Below are 22916 nucleotides of genomic sequence, written 5' to 3' on the forward strand. Positions count from 1 at the left end.
AAGCTGAAACCTGACTCAGCATCTACTTCCCTCTGTGGGCTGTTAGGATTGCCCCCTGTGTCCCCAAATCTCTAATGTTCAACAAATGTTTGAGTTGGATTAGATGGTACTGGTCTCTCTGAATGGCATGTTTGGTTTTCTTTTTTCTTTTTAAACCAGACTTTTGGAACACCTAGTTCAAAAAGAGAGAGAGTACCAGAATTTTCTCCAACTAACTCTAGAACAGAAAACTCAACAACTGCATCACCTCCAGTTACAATACAAAAGTAATGGTAAGTCATTTTCCATTTGTCCTACCTTAGATGTGTTTGCATGTGAGAGAAAAACTACTTAAAAGCTGGCTAATATTCTAGTCAGCCCTAGAGAAAGAGTTGAGGTTATCTTCTGTTAAACCAGAACTCTAGTAGATTCTGGAGTAAGAAAGAAAGGAACTACTGCTCTATTCAACAACATGAATAAATTGCAAATGCAGTATGCTGAGTAAAAGAACCAGATTCAAGGGCTATATACTGTAATTCTATTCACACAGTACTGTGGAAAAGGCACAAATATAGGGACAGAAAATACATAAATGAATAGGAAAGGGAACAAACTATAAAAGAACACGAGAACCTCTTGAGATAAGGAAATGTACCTTGATTGTGGGAGTAATGACATGATTTTCCAAGGTACACCTTAAAAAGGGTGGTTTGCTGTGTAAATTATACTTCAGTAAACCTCTCATTTTGTGACACTTAGAAGGGCTACAGTTGCCACTTATAATGTGAAATGGATAAGCTCTCACACAAAACCTGGTTTCTCATTTGATTTCCAGTGCAGTTAGGGAGATACAGTACATCCTAAGATAAAGCAGTTTATAAGCATTTAAATTGAAATGGACAATGTCAAATTCTATATTTATTAAAGGTAGGGTAGGTAAGGATGATTCTGCTCTCTGTAAAACCCAAGAATTCTGAATTGTATAATATGTATAGAGCAGCTGAATAATACAGGTTTAATTCAACTTTTCACGTCACATTTACATCTGGATAGTTTCTTACATCCATTTTACTTTTGAAAAAGCACATTAATATACAATAAGCTTCTAATCATTACAGGTACTGCAGAGATCCCAGCACCCCCTCATTTGCAGGGAACAAATAATGAGCTTATAGCCTGGTTGCAAGGGCAAGGAGCAGATGCAAATACAATTGAAAAGGTACATTTATAATCAAAAATGATTCATAATCAAAAATGATTCCTATGATGTCAAAAAGCTCTCATGTACTTCAACTTTGTTTCAGATTGTTGAAGAGGATTATACTCTTTCTGATATTCTTAATAATATCACTAAGGAAGACCTAAGGTGCCTTCAACTACGGTAAGACGTTCAACACAGTTTGTATAATAGAACTTTTTTCATGTAAATATACTTTTAAATAAAGTAGAAAACAAAGTGCTGGTAACTTACCCCCTCCCAAATCTGGATTCAAGTTGGTAAAAGGCATGAGGTGCTAGCACACTACACTCAGCTCTTTAAATGGCAATGTGCCCTCTTATTCCCATGCCATTTTAGATAGCCTGTCCTACCAGTGCTGGGGCACAAGTATCACCTTCATACATTGAAGTTAGTTGAGAATAAATGGCAAATGTTATATACTTTACTTTTTGTCGTAAGGACAAAATATTTGGGATTTTTAATTTGAAATTTGCTTTTCTTACAACTCTTATTTGTTCCTTGTTTCCCAGGGGTGGTGTCCTCTGTAGGCTCTGGCAAGCGATCTCCCAGTACAGAAGACAGGCTCAGGAGTCCTCAGGGACTGCAGCTGCACCCGAGGACAGCGTGAGCAAATAGTTGACATGTTTATGCTTCAGTCTACATACATGCAAATTCTACTGAGTTTACAACGGAGCTTACAAAAGACTTGTTCAATTAATTCAAGAACTTGAAGTTTTAAAGAGTGTCTTTACTGAAAGGTTTTAGTCTATTTATAAACATTTTAAAGATTTATAGAAGTATACGTAATATGATAGTGAATCTTTAGATATCCCAGTATATTAGAAGTTCTTAGAAATGAATAAATGAATAAAATTCATGACACCCTATAGTACTTGATGGAAAGTAAAAAAAACAGGTGTTTAAAATAAGAGGCCGGGTACCCCGTTTTAGGATTAAATGTGAAAGATAAAAACAGTTATGAATGTGCCTTATATTTATTGTCTAATAGGAATGTAACTTAAGATAACTTCATGTTGAATCTATACTAAGATATTTATCCTTTCTTATTTGTAATAATAAATATTGTTGGAGAAACAACCAGTGTGAACAGTCTTCTGCCCCCACACTACCTGTGGGCCCTTTGAGAACACAGCAATTACTCAAGGCCAGTGATCTCCACCCAAAGGCATACAAAGAATTACTCTGTTTGGACAAACAGAAATATTTTAGGAAATAATTTGGGGGAAGATAATACTCTTTTACCTGTTTTAAACCATACAGATCTCTTCATAGGTTCACATGAAGCACTTAAGCACAACCTGCATGCGATTACTGTCATTAATATAATTTACATGCTATTTATTCTTTTAAAAGTTTCCAAGACTTATACCGTAGTTTTTGGATATTCACAGAGTTCCTTACAGTTGCTGATGAATAGCCAGCCCATCCATTACATGTGGTTTCCTATTAACTGACTGACTTGAATTTGATCCACTGGTTGGCACCACGCACTTCAAAGGGTGGGTCGCTACTGTAGATGTGATAGCCTAGTTCTTCCAGAGGTGGCTCAGGATCAGCTGTGGCGAACTGGGCAGCATCCTCGATTTCTTTCCTCACTTCAACATCAATTTCCTAAACATTTTACAGCACAAGAGATTTCTGAATAAACAGCAATTTAAGTGCCAACTAGAATTCTATTCAGAACCTGTTGCTGGTATAAATGTAACTCTTCTAGTACTAAAAGTGCCAACAGTTGACAAAATTACACAGGTAGCTAACCTAGGGGCTGGCTATGAATTAAAAATCCAAAGTGTTTTTTTAAGAAAAAAGAACTCTGCAATTAGGGGAAGGTTTAAAGGCTTTTTTGCCAATATGGTGTCTTGTGATAACACATACTTTCCTATTAGGCAGTTCAGTCCTCATCAAATCTTAAGAATATCCCTGAGAAATTTCACATCACTTTCTTGGTTTGAACAAACTCACCCATAACTCTGTGGCAACTTTTTTTGGGGGGGGGTGGGGAAGACTGCTGAGAAAGGAAAGCCAACCTTTAAAGCCAGACTTAAAAGCACCATGAGTGACTGTACCTTTAATTCTTCAACACTGGCAAGATTGTTGTTCACCATCCTATCCTTGAGAAGCATAATAGGGTCACTCTTACTTCTTACTTCCTGAATTTCTTCTCGTGTACGATAACTATGGGGAGGGAAACAGTGATAGCTTAGTGAAATACAGCAGTATGTTTTGGAAAGGAAGGGGCATGTCAATACCAATGTTACTTGTGGGAAGAGCACAGGCAAACTTTGAGAACACAAGAAGGCAGCTAATAGCTTGTAAAAGCTGACTATCTTTTATAGAAAATTGTACTCTGTAACTCACGGGGCTTCTCTTGCATTTTGATAACAGAGGCTAACTGTTGGTTTGCTTCCTTGATCTAGAAGTAGTGTCACATGTCCCACCTCTTTGGACTCATATTTTACGTGGGTGGGGCAGCAGTGATAATTATAGACTTAGAGGCATCAGAATACCAAGGAAACAAAATGCATGGCTGGCAAATACTTGGTTATCAGGATTTCCAATTCTAGACTGTATAATACTGTATATCCTTTTCCTACATATTTGAAATAACACTGATTAAAAGGGTTCTATTTATAAAAACTGCTCTCTACATTTTCCCTTAAAAATACATACTACAAAGCGTTGTTTAACTAAATTAACTTTTCAATTGTGTTGAAGCTGCAATTGCAGAATTACATGCTAGAGCTACTATGTGAAAAAGGAAATCTCATACTTTCCTATGTAACCCACCTATTTGATTACCACATATGTGATTACTGAACACTCCATAAGCCAGTGAGCCTTGTTCCCTTCCAGCCAGAACATTTCCAAATCCTAATCTTCTTTGGGCAGAGTCTTCCATGTGTAAATTCTGGTAATGCCTAAACACCCCCCCCATGCTACTTTCCCAGTAGACCTGTTTTATGTTACAATTTCCCTCTGCAATTTAGTTATATAATGTTTTTTAAAAAATTACTTCTCAGCTAACACATACTACATACTGTAGGGATCTTCAGAATGCTTTCTATATTGGAACCAATTTATTAGGACCACTGCTTTCAGACTAACTCAAATAACTACCTGGTGCCAACAAAACTTGAATGAAATAATTTCAAAAGCAAATGCTGAAATGTTTTGCCTTCTCATATGAGAAACACCATTCAACGCCCCCCCCCCCCCACTTTGGGATCCACACACATATACCCCATGACGGTACCTGACTCCAGGATCACTCATACTATGTCCATGGTAACGGTAAGTCTGCAGCTCCATCAAGATAGGCCCCTAAAACAGGACCCATCAGTGGACAGTAAGATGATGGAAGAGCATGCCAACAGTCCTCCACCTCAAAAGGAAGACCCTTGCAGTATCCAATATATTCTGATCAGATCATCTATAAATCAGCTAAGTTGTCAGGAATTTTTTGAGACCTATTTTATTGCCCATTTCAGCCTTGTGTGTGTGTGGTGCTGGGGACTGAACCCAGGGCTTCACACTTGCTATACAAGTGCTCTTACCGAGCTACATCCTCAGCCCTTTTTATTATTTTGAGACAGGATCTCACTAAGTATGCCAGGCTGACCCTTAACTTTCGATTCTCCTGCCTTCAGTCTCCTGAATAGGTTTATAGCTCATCCATCTAGGACATTAGTGAAGCAATCTGCCAACAGTTTGTTTTCAATCAAAAAAATACTGAACACATTACAGAGCCCAGATACTGGATAGGCAGATTCTCATTTCTACCTAAGTAAATTTGCTCCAGTTTATGCAGTGTTTATAGGGGCTGGCAGCCAATCTCACTTCATCCGGACCTTGCTGGTGTGTAAAGAAAGCCAGCAGACACCAATGATCTGATACCTCGATCCTAACAACTATGCTGTGAATCTGGCCAGCCCAGTTGTGCAGCACCAAGTGGCTTGCTTATGTCATACTAGCCTACTTCCAGAGTGTATCCTGAAGGGAGGGGATGGACAGAGGAGTCTGGGTGGTTTGGTGTAGTACTTAAGGGTGGTGGTGGGGATCTGGCTCAGTCCAAGCGCTTGGGGGTTCTAATCCTGGCTCTAAGATATGGTAGCCATGTGCTTGAACTGCTGTGCCTCAGTTTGTCAGTAAAATGGGCAAAACAGTAATACCTAAGTCAGAATTGTAAAGATTTAAAAACACCTAAAAAGTACACTACCCAATATATATCAATCCTTCAACTGTCACTCTCTTGGTGTAGCCATTTGGAATCAGAGCGGGTTGGGCCAGGGAGACAAGGAGGATTCCAAACCTTCCCTCAGTTCCAAGATCAGGATTTAGTCATCACATCCTATAAGCTCCATTTCTGTTAACCAAGGTTAAACCCCACATATCCTTTCCAAAAACTGGGAGAAATGGGGATAATACCCACCTGCCAGGGTCTGGCCCCCTTAAGTCCTTTTTTTCCACTAGTACATGCATTTTATAATCATCTTGAGTTGGTACATGTACATAATATACCTTTTTTAAAAAAACCCTTCCCTCCCCATCCCCTCTAGTCCCCCTTTACCCCTTAATTCATGTTTATAGCATATAATGTCCTCGTTCATTGAGGTTATTAGGACCTTGAACCTAGTGCATCTTCACTCTACCTATTTCTCCATCTCTTACCCCTCCCTCCCCCCTTGCCCTTGGTCCCCTGGACCCCTTCCCATCTGCAAGATATCCATCCCCTTGTCTCATTCTATCTTCCCTTAGTCTTATGGTCCTAATATAGAACTCTACATCTTCCTCCCGGCTTCTTTTCCCTCCTCGACATTTTCATCACTGCTAACCACAGCTGATTTCCATTACTGCCCAAACATACACACATGGCATGTCACTGTCACTGTTAGGTAAATCACATGGGCATGATTTCTGAGCTGTGGAACAATGATTTAGGGAGAGCTACTACTAAATTTCTACCAATGATGAAGGTATGCTTTAGGTCAATCTCACTGTTCCCTTCTCGCTCACTTCCATATACTAAACCTTAAAGATTCTTAAGGACTGATGCAACAAGAGTAAGATTAGACACTTTCATCATGCTGTTTAATTTGTAGAAAACAAGTTTCTATTGAATGCCTATTACATAAGCAAAGTTCCTAGCTAGGTATTGGGCAGGATCCCCAATCTCGTCACTCAAGTGGCTTATGATTAAATGGGGGGGGGAGCACACATAATGAACCTCCAAAAGTCAAAACAGATTGTCCATGATGAAAAGAGGCAAAATGCTTAGGAAGCATTAGAACAGTTAACCTCAAATGAAGGAAGTGTGGAGTGTTTCTTAGGCACACTCTATTCATATTTACTCATTCACCTGACTGGACTCTGCTTCTATCTTATATACCTCAATTAGCAGCCACACCTGAGTAGCTACAAAAGGCACATGGGACGCCTTCTTTTAACTTTAAAAGACATAAACATCATCGGAAATTTTTAGCCCAGAAGCCTAAGAGAAAGTCTCTGTAGAGCCTTACCTTCCCAGATCTACAATGGGCAGCTGCAAACCTTGTTGCTTCTCGGACACACAGGATATCCATTCCATCTACCTATTAATAAAGGTGGAAGGAGCAGAAACATAAATCAAACTGCCCAGAGCCATTCTTTTCTTTGGGGCGGGGGGATACTGGGGGTAGAACCCAGGGCTGTATGCAGGCTAGGCAAGTACTCTACCACTAAGCCACACCCTCCAGCTTTCCCATTTTACTGACACCACCCATTCATGTGTAAGAGAGTGAAACATTTCAATTTTTCTAAGACTGTCAAAAGTTTGCACAAGGGCATCTAGCTAAGGGCTCTGGGTCTGCAACAGGTGTTCTTACCCTCAGTCCAGGAATAAAATCGCCTCTCTTATAGTAATCAGTGCTGGCTGCGGCTCGCTCAACAGATGTTCCCATTCCATAGCGGTTATTCTCACAGATGAAAATACAAGGTAATTTCCATAATGCTGCCATATTGTAAGCTTCAAATATCTGACCCTAGAAGTATTTACAAAAAGTTCAAGTGGTTTCATTTTGCTTATTTTTCTGTACTTCATCCTCATCATACCTGACAGCTGTTGTTCTGCCTCAAGTTGTTGCAACTTCCTGAAGGCTAAAAAGCCTCATCTTCTTCTCTAACCAAGTTCCTGGTGGCAAGGGAAAGGGACATGTTGGGGGCAGTGGGGAGAAGCAGCAGGCATCATACTCTTGGAACTAAGGGAAGTGACGAATACCATGACTTGTTTCTTTGGGGACCCACTAGTAGGACAGAGTAGTCTGGAAAAAAAAATCCAAATGTAAAAATGTGTTTTATGATTTATTAAAATTTACCAGATCCACTGGATAATCAGAATGAACCAGCATCTGAGAATGGGCGTCTAGAACATGGCTTCACTGAGTACCTTCCACGGACTGGTGATTACATAAACTGAGCAAATGAAGGGGTGGGCTCAGACACTAGTATAGGAATTTGACATTTCTGTGGGATCCCAGAAAATTAACCTCTATATTACAATACTGGTTTGCAATGGGTTAGACATTTAAAAGGAAAAAAAAATGTCCTTCACCACAGAACACTTGCGAAGCACTGATGTACAATGAAAAAGAACTCCCTCATAGGAATGCACCCCATAAGGCTCTGGTGAAATGGGCCAAGAGGTACCTCTCCAATACAGCATCAAAACTAAATATCACCTTGCCACATGAAATGCTATAAGCAACATTGTATTTCTTTACAAACTTAACTGTAAACTTTCAAGCTCTGGAAATAAAATCATCACTGGAAAGTGAAGAGATACGTACTTACCTGATTAGCAGCACCATCGCCATATAATGTCAAACAAACCTCGTCTTTTCCATTGTACTTGCAGGCCAGAGCAATCCCAGCTCCTAGGGGCACCTAACATTAAGGATGATGGAGAAAGGAACCACAGAAATCCATCAAGGGAGAAGATTAACTCCTGGACAGAATTTGAGACAGAATTATACTGTTGCTACAAACTCTTCCTACCCCAACCCTGTCTTTGCTCACTCGCCCCAATATTTTCAGCCAACCAGTAAAGTAACATGAATAAATACTATGTTTTGACCAGCTGGCCATTTTTGTACCCAAAGATTCAACTATGAATCCTAGTCAAAAGAGAAAACCCAGGGCTGGGGATTTAGCTCAGTGGTTCTGCAGCCTGCCTTGCAACCACAAGGACCTGAGTTTGATCTTTGGTACCAAAAAATAAAGAAAAAAAGAAAATCCAGATTTAAAACATTTAATAGAATCTTACTCTATTATAAATAATTGTATGCTGTTAATTCGCCCCTGAGATTCTGAACTCCCCACCTTCTAGTTTGGCCCCAGTGTTAACATTACCTAGGAGCATGCAGACAGAGGGCAAACTTGATGTGATGAAGCAATTAACATACTGAAATATAGAAAGGTAAAAAGATAGTTCCCTGCTAGAGGCTTTTGCTTACTTATAAAACAAATACCTAAAAAATAAATTTTAAATCACTATCCAAATGTACTTATTAATTGCCCATATGGTAGGGTAAAAAGCAATAGGTCTTTAAAAGCAAACCAAGTTTCTAAAGTACTGAAATCCTGGGCCAGGATCAAATCTATAGAAGCATATGATCCTCATACTCAGCCACCTGAGCTCCGACGATGCCATTGCCCCCGTAGAAGTTCTTGGCATACATGTGCATAGATCCTCCTTTCCCTTTAGCACAACCTCCTCTTCGTCCTAGGAATGGCAGTACATTGTGCATGCATGAAAAACCAAATATACAAAGCAAACAACCACACCCCATGTCTCTCGAGGCCAGTTCAATCAAACATCTGTCCCTCAATTAAAACCTAGGTTCCTCCTTATCTTCCTGTCCTTCAATAAGGAAAGTCAGATTAATCCCATGCCCTACATAATTTAAGAGTCAAGGGAGACAAGGAATATTAAAAAGATTCCTAGACCCTACACTGTATACCGTGGAGTGCTTCAACCCAATTTATTTTATGACTTCTGGTTTTCTGATGGCGTGCTACAGTGAGAACAAACTGCATTCTCATTGTACTGTATAGCATTAACCTTTTTAAAATTTTTACCTGAGGGCCAGATGACCTCACAAATGGTCCATTTACTTGGCATAATAGAGGTACCAGAGAACTAAATCAGAGGGTTTTCCTTTTAATATTAAACTCAAAATAGATTTTAACACTCCAAACAGTCAGCATCTTATTGGGAGATGTTTGAAAATGCAATCAACTCACTCCTGCCTTTTGTAAATCCATAGCAAACCTGTTAGCTCTGCTAGAATCTCCCGGACGGAAAGGCCCCGAGTGAAGGTAAAGCCATGAGCCCGATAGGCTGTGATCAGATGGTCTGTAGGATTTATGCCGGCCTCCAGTCCCACACAGCAGGCTTCCTGCATTAAAGGGGGAAGAAACCTTGAGGTAACATAATACACATTTCTGGATAAAAACGTTTCTATTAGACCAAATGCCATGAAGCATTATGTTATGAAACCTGTGTGGAGACCAAATGGCAAGAATGAGGCCTAATTGGGCTCTTCAGCAGGCACTGAGGAGACAGAGGGCATACAAACGTGCTAACATGCTGCAGGGAAAAGTAAAAACACCTGAGGTTAACTTGTTTAACAGGAGAGGTACCATGCAAGGTGGGAGACAGATGAATCCTGTGGAACTCTAATTGCCTGTGCTGGTGTCTGATTGAATAAAGCCAAGGTGCACCAGTCGTTGGGGGCTCTATGTCGAAGGGAGACATGAGCCCCTTGGCCTCCCAGATTTTTTTGGTACCGGGGATGGAACTTAGGACCTTGTGCTTGCCAGGCAGGTGCAACACCATTGAGCTAAATCCCCGATCCTGCCACCCAGATTTTAATGTGTTTCTGTGTCTCTTTATTTTTCATCTGTGTCACCCCTTGGTCAGGTTTGATCTCAGCTTGTAGGCTGATTTCTACAGTGAGTGAATAGAACTAGTCAAAATAACTACAGAAAGTGGCTATTTTCCATCAAAAGCAAAGTGAAGGGCCAGGCTCAAACCAGAAGCTATAAACTAATAACCTGCAGATGTGCTGTTTACTTTGGCCTGTACAGTGATTAAAAAACAAAACAAAACAAAGAGCTGGGCACAGTAGAGCACTAAGGCAGGAGGACTATGAGTTTGAGTTTCACCTCTGCAACCTAGTGAAACACTATCTCAAAATAAAATGGCTGAGGACATAACTCAGTGATAAAGTGCCCGAGTTTGATCCCTAGTACCACCACCAAAAGAGAAAAAAAAGATCCTGAGTCAGATGTCAATGTTAAAACATGGAAGGAATGTCATATGAAAAGTCAATCTTCTGTCTATTCTTGGAAAAAACAAGTAATAGGAAGCCTTAGCCCATTATTTCCACCTAGTACAAACTGGCTAGAACCAAGTCAGGGGGCCCTTCTGGGGAGGATGTACCCATCCCAGTTTACCACTGGTTGCTGTCACCATTTTCCATGTTTTGCATACCTGGCTTTCTTCATTCACTCATTATACCTAGCTGGGCCTCGTACACATTTGAATTTGTAACCTTTGGCCTAAACCCTTTCTCCAAAGAAGGTATACAGCACAGATTAACGCAATGCCAGAAAGTTTCAAAATAATCAAATTCTATCTAAGAACAGGTACAGGATGTTACATGTGAATGAATGTTTTAGCCTAAACTTCATAGTGTTTTGGCATTCTAGTTTTTATTATAAAATACCAGCCTCAAATCTGAAAAGTAGAGTAAAAAACCAATGAACAGAAACTATCTTTAAAAACCTAAATAACACAGTTAATTACAAAGCTACCACTCACCTGACCATCACACAAGTGACAGAAACCACGAATAATTTTCTGCTTATACAGTTGGTCTGCCTTTAACTCCATTCGACGCACGGTCTGCATCATCCTGTAGTATTTGAGTCCATCCTCCCTGGTGAGCACTGTGGTGACAGGTGGGCCCTCTTCCAGCCGATGAAGATCACATTTCTGAAATGAAGTAAGGTCGTCATCCTTTAGTTACCGCATGGCAAACACGGTCGACTCCCTCACAAATGATATTCAACTTGAAAAACAGCAAAGGAGCACATCAGCAATGTCATACTGCTCCTGGTTCCTTAAATCTATAAACCTCACTGTGCAATGGGATGGGGGTGGCGTGATCTAAGATCTCATTTTCATTGAAAACCCCTAGAAATCAACTGAGTTACAGACTGAAAGATGAATTTTCAAAGAGACATCTAAGAATCTTCTTTTTCAAATGTTTTACTGAATCACATCCTAAACTTTGGAGTAAGTTTTATTTAAGTCCCCTCCCCCAGCCACCAGCAAACTACTGAAAAGAAATACTTTTCTTTGCTAAACTTCTTTAAACTTTTGATTCTGGAACATTTGGAAGAAAATAACAAAATGAGTATGATTATTGTTTCATTCTAAATGTAAAACTGTACCAAAGCATACCTATGGAAATACAAAATAAAACACCTCTTACCTTGATTTCAAATGTAGCATCATTTGCAAAATTACGGGACGCCACTAGCACTCTGCTTGCCTAAAAAAATAAAAATACACAAATCAGTAATTTTTTTACTGTTTAAAAAGTCATTATCATCATTAATCAGTTAGCAAGAGGTAGTCATGAAACTAATAAGCCCCAAAATGTTCATAGACTTCTCTTCTGTTCACTACGCTGGTATCTTCACCTTCTAAAATAAATCCATGCTTTAACCAATGAAGCATGATCATACCCCTATCAAAAAGCAAAGAGAATAGTGTCAAAAGCCAAACCCATACACTTTGTCTTTTTATTTCAAAGAAATTATAGTGAGATTATAATGAAATCAGTGGTCAAGTTGAAGACACTAAATAATCTGCGGGCTTTATTTGTGCTATTCTTAGTCATAACATGATAATCTTCATTTGAACAATCTAGAAGTTCATTTTCAAAATCATACTTCAAATAAAGCTATCAGTTAATTTCTATTCCAAGTAAACTTCACTTTTCTATGACATAGACTTGTAAAGAAAAATACTTTGAACTACTCAAAGTAGGAAAGAAATACAGTAGTGAAAATCATACAAGATGGAAGCAAAGCTATTTAGCACTCTGACTTAAAAATAATGGACCTAAGCCAGCTGTTTGACAATATGAACAGCCTACACCTTGGGCAGGCACCTCCTAAAACGTCAGAAAGGAAAATTGTTGTCTAAAAGTGTTCCCTTCTTGGGTAGCTATCACTACTTAGAAATAATTTATTTACATTCTTACAACTGAATAGACCTGGTCACAATAAAAGTATTCTAGTGATGGCTAAGATTCAGGTTAGACCCCAAAGACTTAAATTAGCATTGCTGTACTATTGTAGCCATTTTCTGCCATATTTTCACATCCTGACATGTAAACCTGCACATCTTTTCATGGAGACGTGAAGCATATTCATCAGATCCCATAAAAAGCATGTTTGATTTATACTCCTAAATTGGTTTGTTATCATCTAACTTCTAGACTTGATCTTGGTTAAGAGTTACAATCAACCTGCTAAATGTACCCCTGAGTATACAAGCCAGTAGGCAGAAAGCTATTTATGCCTTTACTTTATCAGAGGGGAAAATGTTCCAAGACCCCCAATAAATGCCTAACATCACCAGTAGTACTGAACCCGATGTACAAGCACTGGAAGACTGAGATGGCTGATGTGATAGCCAAGAGGGCGCCTCAGTGACTAACAGGGAGGTAGCATATACAGAGTAGAGACCTGGACAAAGGGATGATTCACACTCTAAAGTAGACACTCATACCACTCAATGGCAGATAAAGCTCATAAATTGTTTACTTCTGGAACTTTCCATTTAGTATTTTCAGACCACTGTGGACCACAGGCAACTGAAAACAAGGAAAGCAAAACCTCAGATAAGGGAGGACTACTATACTGTTATCTGATAAAGCCAACAAAAAGACACTGATACTTAAACTGCCAAAGGGGGAAAAAACTTAAGTACTAAAGATAAATACCTCCTGTAGAGGTAGGGTCCACTAACATGTCTCAGAATGAAGAAAATTTAGGAATTTAGGAAGAAGTAAAGCTGAGAAGGAAGTAGCAAACAAATGGTTATGTTTGGCAATCATGAAACTGATTTGTTTTTTGGCAGTTAAAATTATTTTGCAGAGCCAGAAGTATCTGTTGTATTGTGAAATAAATTTCCATGTACAACTAGAGAAACTACAGTTTTTGGAATGATGTAAAAATAGAGACCAAACTAGCTAGGCAACAGTAACAGAGAAAAGGTAAATTCTCAATCATAAAGTCAAAACAGTGAAGGACAGGCAGTGCTATATAATAAAAAGCAGGAAGGGCAAAAATTAGGACTTCCAGAAAGTTTATTTTCTCACCTAGTTTCAACAGTCTGAATCTCAAAAATAAGCATAACCACTTATATAATAAGTGAAAGAAAGAAAAGTTAGAAGTCCTATCAGAAGTGTATCATTATTTTAACTGGGATTGCTAAAAGAAATTTTATCATTCATTTTCTTTGGAGAGTCAGTAAGAGTCTCTGTTAAATAGGAGTGCCCTCCCCCAACGTGTTTGTTGTTGCTGGGGCTTGAACCCAGGGCTTTACACATGCTAAGCACATGCTCTACTACTGTGCTATGTCCCCAGCCCCTAAATGGGATTCCTTTTTGACAGAGACCATGAACAATTTACTCAATAAAATAAATACATTAACTTCTTAAATACATAGGAATTATTCAAGGAGGAAAAATATTTTTAAAATTCCAGATTCTGCCAGTGTAAAAACCTTAACTAGGGCTGGGGATTTAGTTCAGTGGTTCCGTCGCCTGCCTTGCAAGTGCAAGGTCCTGAGTTTGATCTCCGGTGGGGGGGGGGGGGGCGGGGACGGGATGGGGACCACCTTAACTACTACTCAAATAGCCAAAAGAATAATGGTAGAAAAGATGTCATAAAAGGAATAACAGAAATACAAACAATAGGAAAATAAAATTTTCAAATGCAATTCATTCTTCCATGAAGAACCTCAAAAACTATCAACCTCATTCAAAAACGAAATCACAGTCTTATAACTCATTCCAAAGTTTCATTTCAAATATTCTGATAATGGTAATTCAATCTTGAGAGACAGATCTCCAAATCTCCATCCCTCCAAAATAAGAGAATAAAAAAATGCAAAAGGAAAAAGCCATGCAGAGTTCTCCAAGAGAAGATAAGAATAACTTTAGGCAGGAACTGTCATAGCCATCAAACTACCTAACCTTTCTCCCTGCACTAAGTATCAAGCAGATGGTACAACTGCAAGTACACAAGTTTGCCTAGTTTGGGTGAGCCACTGCTAATTATTTCTTAGAATTTTTTGGAAAAGGCTTATATTTAAAAATGTCTTTTTGAGAGCTAGCTAGCTAGCTAGATAATAGGAAGTAGGGAGATAGAACGTTCTCAAATGGGAAGGGTATCAAGAGATGGAAGGAGGGAGAAGAGGAGGAGATGATAAAGAACTAAGATGTGTCATGAACATGTACCAATCCCTATGAGGAATGTAATCATTATGTACTGCAAACATGTACTAATAAAAAATTTTAAAAGTCTGATTTAATGAGAAAACTTACATAATTAAAAAAAATAAAATAAAAATGTCTTTTTACATGTACAATATAAAAATAAAAATCTTGATCTATTTTGTATCATACTTTAAAACGATTTTCATATTTATACAAAATATAGTTGACATATTAGTTTATTTTTCCACTGTTTAAAAAGATAAAGGTGAAACTTAATTTTTGATTATCTTTAGAAGCTTCAGGAATGGTTCCTAACTAGCGCTTGAGTACAGTCACAAAGAAAACTAATTATCTGAAGAGTTTACACTACAAAGTGAGAAGAAAACTGGGCACTTTCTAAGGTGATTTCATCTCTGAAATTCAATTTTCTTCCTGCTGTAAGGCGTGAAAAAAGAATCCTACAAATATAGGAAATAATAAATCTGACTTTCAGAAAAAATAACAAACATACATCAAGCCATTGACAAAGGCTAGGGATGAAGCTAAATGGTAGAGCAGTTACCCAGCATGGCCTGAGACCCCAGATCTGATCCCCAATATGCCCTCCACCAAAAGACTCTAACAATAAAGATTTAAAGATGTATTGCCTTCTACCAACAGTTATTCCCAAAGGGGATGACATCTCTTAAAAGCAAAAACTCTGGTAGAAAGGTACAAAATTTGACATATTTTTAATAGTTCCAAATTCCAATTCAATTTTTTGAAATCTTCCAAGTTTGATTTCAGCAGTACCTTTGAAATTTTCTTCCTTTCCATTACTGGTTTCCTTTCCACTGTTGAAGCCTCAACAAAGCTTTTATTTTTAATTCTACTGTATTCCTTGTCCAAGCAAACTCTACCTTTAGCTATCTTATTTCTGCCCATAACTAAGGCACTGTATAATGTGGAAAATGTGTCCCTATTAACTCACGGTCCAAGAAAAATTGATGTGGTTTAATTAGATACAAAGCACGTCAACTATCTACTGTAGTGCCTGAAACATATTAACAGTTCAACAGCCCGATACAGTTACACTCATAATCCCAGTCACTCAGGAGACTGAAACTGAAGATCACAAGTGCAAGGCTAACCTGAGCAATTTCGGGAAAACCTGTCTCAAAATAAATAAGGCCTGGGTATGTAGCTCAGTGGTCAAGTGCACCTGGGTTTGAACCTGAGGTACCACACACACAAAAAAACCCTCAATAAATGCTGAATTTATCATGCACACATGCGTAAATACATAACTGAAGTATGCGTCCAGTTACAATTCAAATGTTGATACAGTATCTGATTAGCTAAATTGTGTTTTGTCAATAATTAATGAGATTCCTATAGCAGTTCACTTCCTACAAACTCTGACAATCTCTGCCACACACTCAGAGTTGCAGCAAGTCCTGGGAAAATTAAGCGAACTAGAATTACAAGTCAAAGTTTTGGAAACGCTATCTTGCTGTGCCTAGATGTCAAAATGCTAGACGCTTAGGTATTACATACTTCTAAAAGCAAGGGCCACGAATAGCCTTAACCTCTAACCCTCAACCTTCATGATGTTTTCTACAGCTGCTTTTACCCCAAAGCCTATGTGTGTAAGAGTGAAGGCAGTTTCCTCTGGGTTCTAGATTGCTCTTGAATTGACTGCCAAAAGCTCGGATGTTGAAAGAGAGGGAGGGAAGTTTTTCACAAGCCTGACCCTATCTGAACTCTCCTCGGAGCCCAGCACAAATGTTCAACAAAAATATACCAAACTGGGCACTCCATAAAATAGTAAAAATAGTAATGCTATTCAAAACAAATGGTAACTTGTGCTCGCTTCAGCAGCACATACACAAAATAAATGGTAACTAAGCGCCAGGCACGGTTCAGAAAGTTTTACACGTGTCACTCATTGAATCCTGACGATAATCCAACGAGGTGGGCACTTAAATACGGTACACTTATTTTCTCCACTTTAGAAATGAGAGGATAGGGTACGAGGACATTTTGAAAGGGGGGGGGCGCCTAAGGTCACAGGGCTAGTAAATGGTGAGCCCGGTGTTGGCACATGGCAATTCGGTCTGTGGATTCCGAGCTCTTTATTGCTATGTACTACACAGCCTCTCGGTCAAGAGAGCAAAATTAGGAAGATCTGAAATGAATGGAATCAGGTGGAGACCGGAAGACGCCAAGCGCTCCCTACTCCTAAGTCCTCTAAACCCAAGGGCAATTATGGAGCGCGCGTGCTTGCCCGGTGCAGAGCTGGGCTGCGATAGATCGCTGTTCTTCCTGGCCAGCGCCACAGGCCTGGCGCCTGCCTCCTGATCCTCTCCCCCGGCCAGGAGCGGAACTGTACTGCGCCCGAGCACACTAACAAAGATCGCGGCTCCTCTCTCGCTCTCTCCTTCCGACTCCGCGCCCGCCCTCCTCCCGCCACGCCGCGGCTCCGCTCGCGCCCCACCCTGACCCGCTCGCTCTGGCAGCCTCACCGGCTTCTGGGCAGCGCCAGACAACACGCGGGAGACGGCAGCAAGCATCTTCCTCATGGAGCGCAGGCAGTAACGACGGCGGCGACACCTAAACACTCAAGAACAGCTCCGCCGTCCCCGAGTCTCCTTCAAGCGCCCGGAACTGATGATGCCACGCCTTAAACGCCGCGCGACGTGCGGAGTCGGAATAACGTCAAGCGCCACACAGATCAACAGGCCAATCAGAACGGCGCCTGGGGGTTTCCCCGCCCACCTGATATTCAAACGGCCCTCCATAGACCATAAGTGCCAGAAAGGGCGGGGCTGCGCGCTCCCAAGGCGATCATGCGGCTGGCTCGTGAGGAGGCGGGAACCTGAGGATGCTTGCGTGGGAAAATGGGGCGCCGGAGGCGGGGCCTTCTGGCGCTGTGCCCCTCGGGCTGGCTACGGTGCGGTCCAGGACAGCTACGATTCCCCAATCCCACTGCTGGCGCAACTTAATAGCCTTGGCTCAGTACACAAAACGGTGAAGACTAGCAACGTGGTTGGGGCCAAAAAACACACATCTGGTTTCTATACATGCTTCTGCCCCTAAACTTGCCTTTAAAAGATCACGTAACAGTTGGAAAATGCTGTCATGTCTACTTGAGTGAAGATCAACAAAAGTCAATTCTCCAACTAAATGTTGAGAGTTGACCATATAGAAACAAGTCCTTATTTATTCTTTGAGTTTTTGTTAGCTTTTGCTTCCTTTGGTTGTAGACTACAGCAGATGAGAGTTGAGTTGTTTTGTGCTTATATAGTACTTGAAAAAAGCAAGATACTGTATTACATCTGTGTGACATCGTTCCCCAAAGGCTGTAAAGATTTAAAACTGATTAGGATGGACGAGGAGGTTGTGATACAGGAACAAATTAACCTCCGATTTCCAGTGGGTGAGCACAACAAAAGTTGATTTTCCACTCTGGTTATGTGTCCAATACAAATTGGCCAGGTACTCCACGTGATGTTGCTCAGGAACACAAGATAGAAGGTGTGTTAATATTGCAATATGTGACCTTCATGGTTAATGCAAGAGGAGGAGAGAGTGCAAAAATCTCTCACAATGACTGTCATATGCTTTGGCTGAGCTGTCCCCTTCCCCTAGTGCAGCGGGAATGGCAGCTTAGTAAAATTACCCCTTCATCTGGGAACCATGCCCTCTCCAACAGGACCAATCTCTTAGTCCTAAAGAACCCTTCTTTTGAAGACTGTATCTCAGTGCAAGAGGCAGTGTCTGCTTCTGAGATTTTCCATTCCTATTTCCTTCAGAGTTCTCTTTATGTTTTCTTCTCTTCTCCAACGCTGTATTATTTGAAGGAAATGCTGGTAGGAGTGGATTATAACCTATAGGTTAAAACAAATAGCCACAATTCCTTTGCAAATACATAAATGATTAAATAAATGGGAAAGAAAGAACTTTCCCTAATAGTAGAATTTTAATTAATTAATGTAGAGGGAATCCTGGCAATGGAAAAATTACCAATTGTAGAGCCCTGTGTGGTGGTGCATTCCTGTAATCCCAGCACTCAGGAGGCTAAAGCAGGAAGTACAAGAGCTCAAGGGCAGCTTGGGGTACATAACAAGTTCCAGGCTAGCCTGCACTACATAGCAAGACCCTGTTTTAAAAAAGAGAAAGAAAGAAAGAAAAAGAGAAAGAGAGAAAGAAAAAGTCACCATTTGTCAAGACCAGTCGCTGGTTTTTCTTTATTATTAGTATATATTTGCAATACAAAATAGATACATTCATCCTGGGGAATTGTTACACATACATATGGAAACTTGATTCTTTTTATTTCCCCTTCTCTTCCCTTTTCACATAAGAGAAACCATGTGATATTTAACCATCTGTGTCAGATTTACTTCACTTAGCATTATGATTTTAAGGTGCATCTATTCTCCTACAAATGATTCAAATTCATCCTTCCCGCAGTCACCGTTGCAGGTAAGGATTATCAATGGAGGCCAGAATTAGTGGGTTAAAGTATTATGAGAAACAAGATATTTGCATAAGCTCAAAATATCTCCCTATAAGATATTTATTCATTACAAAATTTAGCATAGCAACTTTGTAGTGAAGAAAAAAGTGAATACATTTTATAATGGCTAGGCTATTTTCTCTGCCATCTTGTACTGCAGAAGTTTCATAGCCACAGGCAGACTTAACCTGTAAAGTGAGGAATGCTTCAGGATGTTGTATCAGGTGGTGACGGTTACCTGTGGGCTATAGTGAAGTTATATGTGCTAGAACATTCACCAAGGACTCTTACTTGGGGGGGGGCAGGGAGATAAAGAAAGAATTGTATAAGGCAGGGACTGGAGGAAGAGAAAAGCTTAAGAAAGGAGGGGTTCTTGTCTTGGGTGGAATTGGAGAATTGGAGATTCTGCCTTCTCCACCCCCTTTCTTACCACCCGACACTCACCTGTTTAGGATGAGATTTTCTGGGTGACACAGGGACACTTAGATTTGAGATCCTGAAATCTGCCTTTTGACCTTTCCTTTGCAAATCTCCCTAAAAGTACTCAATCAAGCGGAACTTTAAGGCAAGTCATGTTCTTTAATATGCCTTTGGTTTTCTTGGTGGAAACCACCCCCCACAGGATGAATTAACATAGAACAATCATATACATATGTTGTAAAAGTCAGCAAATATTTGTGCTAGGAAAGTAGGGCCTTTTAAAAAAACTTTGGAACCATAAAAATGTTTCCATAGCCACAACACGCAATAAAATAAAAAAGGAAATGAAATGCAACAAACCAATTTAATCATTTAATCACAGTCTTAACATAACACCTCTGAATGAGTTCAAGCTGCTTAACACTGAAGGAATATGGCTGTGCCTCCTCCTCAGTGGGATCTGTCCTCAGGACAAATTACACTGTCAAAAAAATCTTAAATTGTTTTCAATTATCAGTGTTCTTAATATTATTATTATTAGTTTTGGTGCTGAGGATTGAACCCAGGACCACTCCAATCCTATCAGTGCTATTATTATATGAGACTACATACATACATGTGCACACACATAAAGTGAATATATAATTAATGTCAATGTCATTAGGAACCAAGATTTTCAACATAAAAGAAAACAGACACAAATACGAAATCCAAAAAGTCGAAGCCTTGTCCTGAATTTGAATTGGAAATATCAGTATAAACTCCTGATTATTTTCATACATATTTCCTAACTCTCTAGAAGCAAAGACCAGCCCAATAGTAATCATTCTGACAACTGACGAAAGAGTCAAGGATTTACCCGTACAGACTTAATTTCAAGGTGAACAATGTTTCCACTAATAAATAAAAAAAGGAATCACAGAAGTTTAATACCCTTGCTTTGAGACCCCTAAGGAAATCATAGATCCCATTGTGGAGGGACTTAAAGGGTCATATTGAGAACATGGGACTAACCAGCTGCTTCTGCCTTCTGATCTGATAGGAGACAAGATGACCTCTCCTCCTTTGAAATGTTCTTGCGCCCAACTCAAACGGGAATCTGATGAAGCCTCTAAGTTTCCTACCAGCTTACAAGGAGGCAATCTTTACCATAGAAAATGGAGGAGACATTACAAAGAAGATGACCTACTGTCTTTAATAAAGTTCCAGATTTAAAAAGAGTAAAGGAGCTGGGTGTGGTAGTGCACACCTGTGATCCCAGCACTCAGGAGGCTGAGGCAGGAGGATTGCTGTGAGTTCAAGGCCAGCCTGGGCTACATACTGAGCTCAAGGCCAGCCTGGGCTACATACTGAGCTCAAGGCCAGCCTGCACTACAAAGCAAGGCTCTGTCTCAAAAAAAAAAAAAAAAAAAGAAAGAAAGAAAAGGGACTGTAATATGTTAAAATAGACTTATTAACCAAATATAATAAATACATCTTGGTTGGCTCTTGACTCAAACAAAACCAGTATTTAAAAAAAGACATCAATCAGATAATTTGGGCAATTTAAACACCAATTGAAAATTTAATGGTAGTTAAGAACTTTGCAGGTGTGCAAAGGTATTAAAGTAATTATGTTCAAAGGGTCCTTATTTGTTACAGATACATACTTTGTTAATTGTGATGTGTCAAATTAACTTGAATGAAATCCACCTAGCAGGTTAGTAAAGCTCTGATATGTTTGTGGACACTTGACATGTAGGCCACAAACTGATGAGGAAAGACCCACCCCAAATGTGGGTGGCACCAGCCACTAGGCTTGGAGCCTGGACAGAATAAAAAGAGAAAGAGAAGGAAGTCTCCCCCTTTTCCTTCAGAGGAGCTCCAGTCTTTGCCATTGCCTTTCGATGTTGGTCTCCAGTTCTTTCAGGCTTCCAACATAAACTTCAGCTTTCTAAGCAGACTCGTTTTCTAACACAGACTTACACCAGTGACTCTGCAGTGCCCTTCTGGGCTTTTGACCTTTGACTGATACTGGATCCTCTGTCTCTACCAGCGTGCAGATGGCCATTTAGGATTCTTCTACCCTGATTCTACAGACAGCTATTGGGACTCTTCCCGTTTTTTTTTTGTTTGAGACAGTGTCTTGGTATGTTCAGGCTTAAACTCATTGTGTAGTCCAGGCTGGCCTCTAATTTGCAGTGATCCTCCTGCCTCAGCCTCCTGAGTGCTGGGATTATAAGTATGCACCAACATGCCTGGCTTAGGACTCTTCCAGTTTTGATCCTATAAGCCTACCTAATAAAACCTTTATATAATTATATATATATATTTTTATATTGATTTTGTTTCATTAGTGAACCCCAACTAATACACATACTGAAGGGTTTTCTTTCCTTTCATTCTTGAGGTTCTGGGGATGGAACCCAGGGCCTCACACATGCTAAACAAGCACTCTGCAACTGAGCCACAGCCCAGCCCCCACATGCTTGTCTTATGGTGGAGGTGATATAATGTCTGAGAGTTGCTTTAAAATAACTCAGGAATGGGAGTGGCATCACTGGGGATGATTTGTAGGATTCATATGGAAACAACAAGATGGGCTATGATTTGGTCATAAGTGATGCCTGAATCGGGGTTCATTGTACTCTTCCCTGTTGTTTATATTTGAAAATTTTCATTACAAAGAGAGCAGTGCAGATGCCAGATTATCAGTAATTAAATAGTCAATATTAAACTGTTATCTTTAGTTTATTTAAGAAAATCCACATTCTGTTTTGGGCATTTGCTACATACTGCACAGTGAAGCTACTGAAGGACTTGCCAATGTCAGGTGATCCCAAACATTTATTGACATTCATTCCCTCGTTGCTTGATACATATTGAACACTTCCTATGCACCAGGATCTGGAAGATTAAGAGGCCATGGACCAATAGATACAGTTGCCATGTTGTTGTGCAGCTTGCATTCTGGTGGGTGGGGGGAGTTATTGGCAGTTATTAAAGAAAGAAATTAAGCATATACATGCAGTTAGCACATTTCAGTTGTGTGGAGGGTCAGAGGCTGAGGGTGATCTGGAAAGGCTGAGGGGCTCAGTCTATGCTAGGTAATTTAGAAACAAGAAACATTTATTTCTCACAGTTCTGGAGGACAGAAAGTCCAAGGTCAAGGGGCCAGCACAGGGTATCTGGCAAAGGCCTCCTTGATTTAACCTCACACGGCAGAAGAGTGGAAAGGCAC

At 39.9% G+C, this 22916-nt stretch overlaps 2 protein-coding genes across 2 annotated transcripts in view; one reads left to right on the forward strand and one right to left on the reverse strand.

Annotated features, from left to right (window-relative positions):
* Window positions 1-2296, forward strand: part of Map3k15 (mitogen-activated protein kinase kinase kinase 15) — a 144489-nt gene extending 142193 nt beyond the window's left edge. The window contains exon 25 of the mRNA XM_087193665.1: window positions 160-2296. Coding sequence (XP_087049791.1) covers window positions 160-334 — 175 coding nt within the window. The 3' untranslated portion in view covers window positions 335-2296. The remainder of the gene's footprint in view (window positions 1-159) is intronic.
* Window positions 885-17455, reverse strand: Pdha1 (pyruvate dehydrogenase E1 subunit alpha 1). Its single transcript, XM_004866158.3, has 11 exons — window positions 17280-17455; window positions 11755-11814; window positions 11079-11252; window positions 9525-9651; window positions 8884-8975; window positions 8045-8137; window positions 7081-7236; window positions 6736-6807; window positions 4473-4540; window positions 3286-3394; window positions 885-2830 (listed from the first exon to the last, which is right to left on the reverse strand). The coding sequence occupies exons 1-11, from the start codon at window positions 17334-17336 to the stop codon at window positions 2666-2668; spliced, it is 1173 nt and encodes a 390-aa protein (XP_004866215.1). The 5' UTR covers window positions 17337-17455; the 3' UTR covers window positions 885-2665.
* Between the last annotated feature and the right edge of the window lie 5461 nt (window positions 17456-22916).

This window comes from Heterocephalus glaber, unplaced genomic scaffold (assembly GCF_053883595.1).
Source record: "Heterocephalus glaber isolate CG9 unplaced genomic scaffold, H.glaber_assembly_v1.0 deba00001594, whole genome shotgun sequence".
NCBI lineage: Eukaryota > Metazoa > Chordata > Mammalia > Rodentia > Bathyergidae > Heterocephalus > Heterocephalus glaber.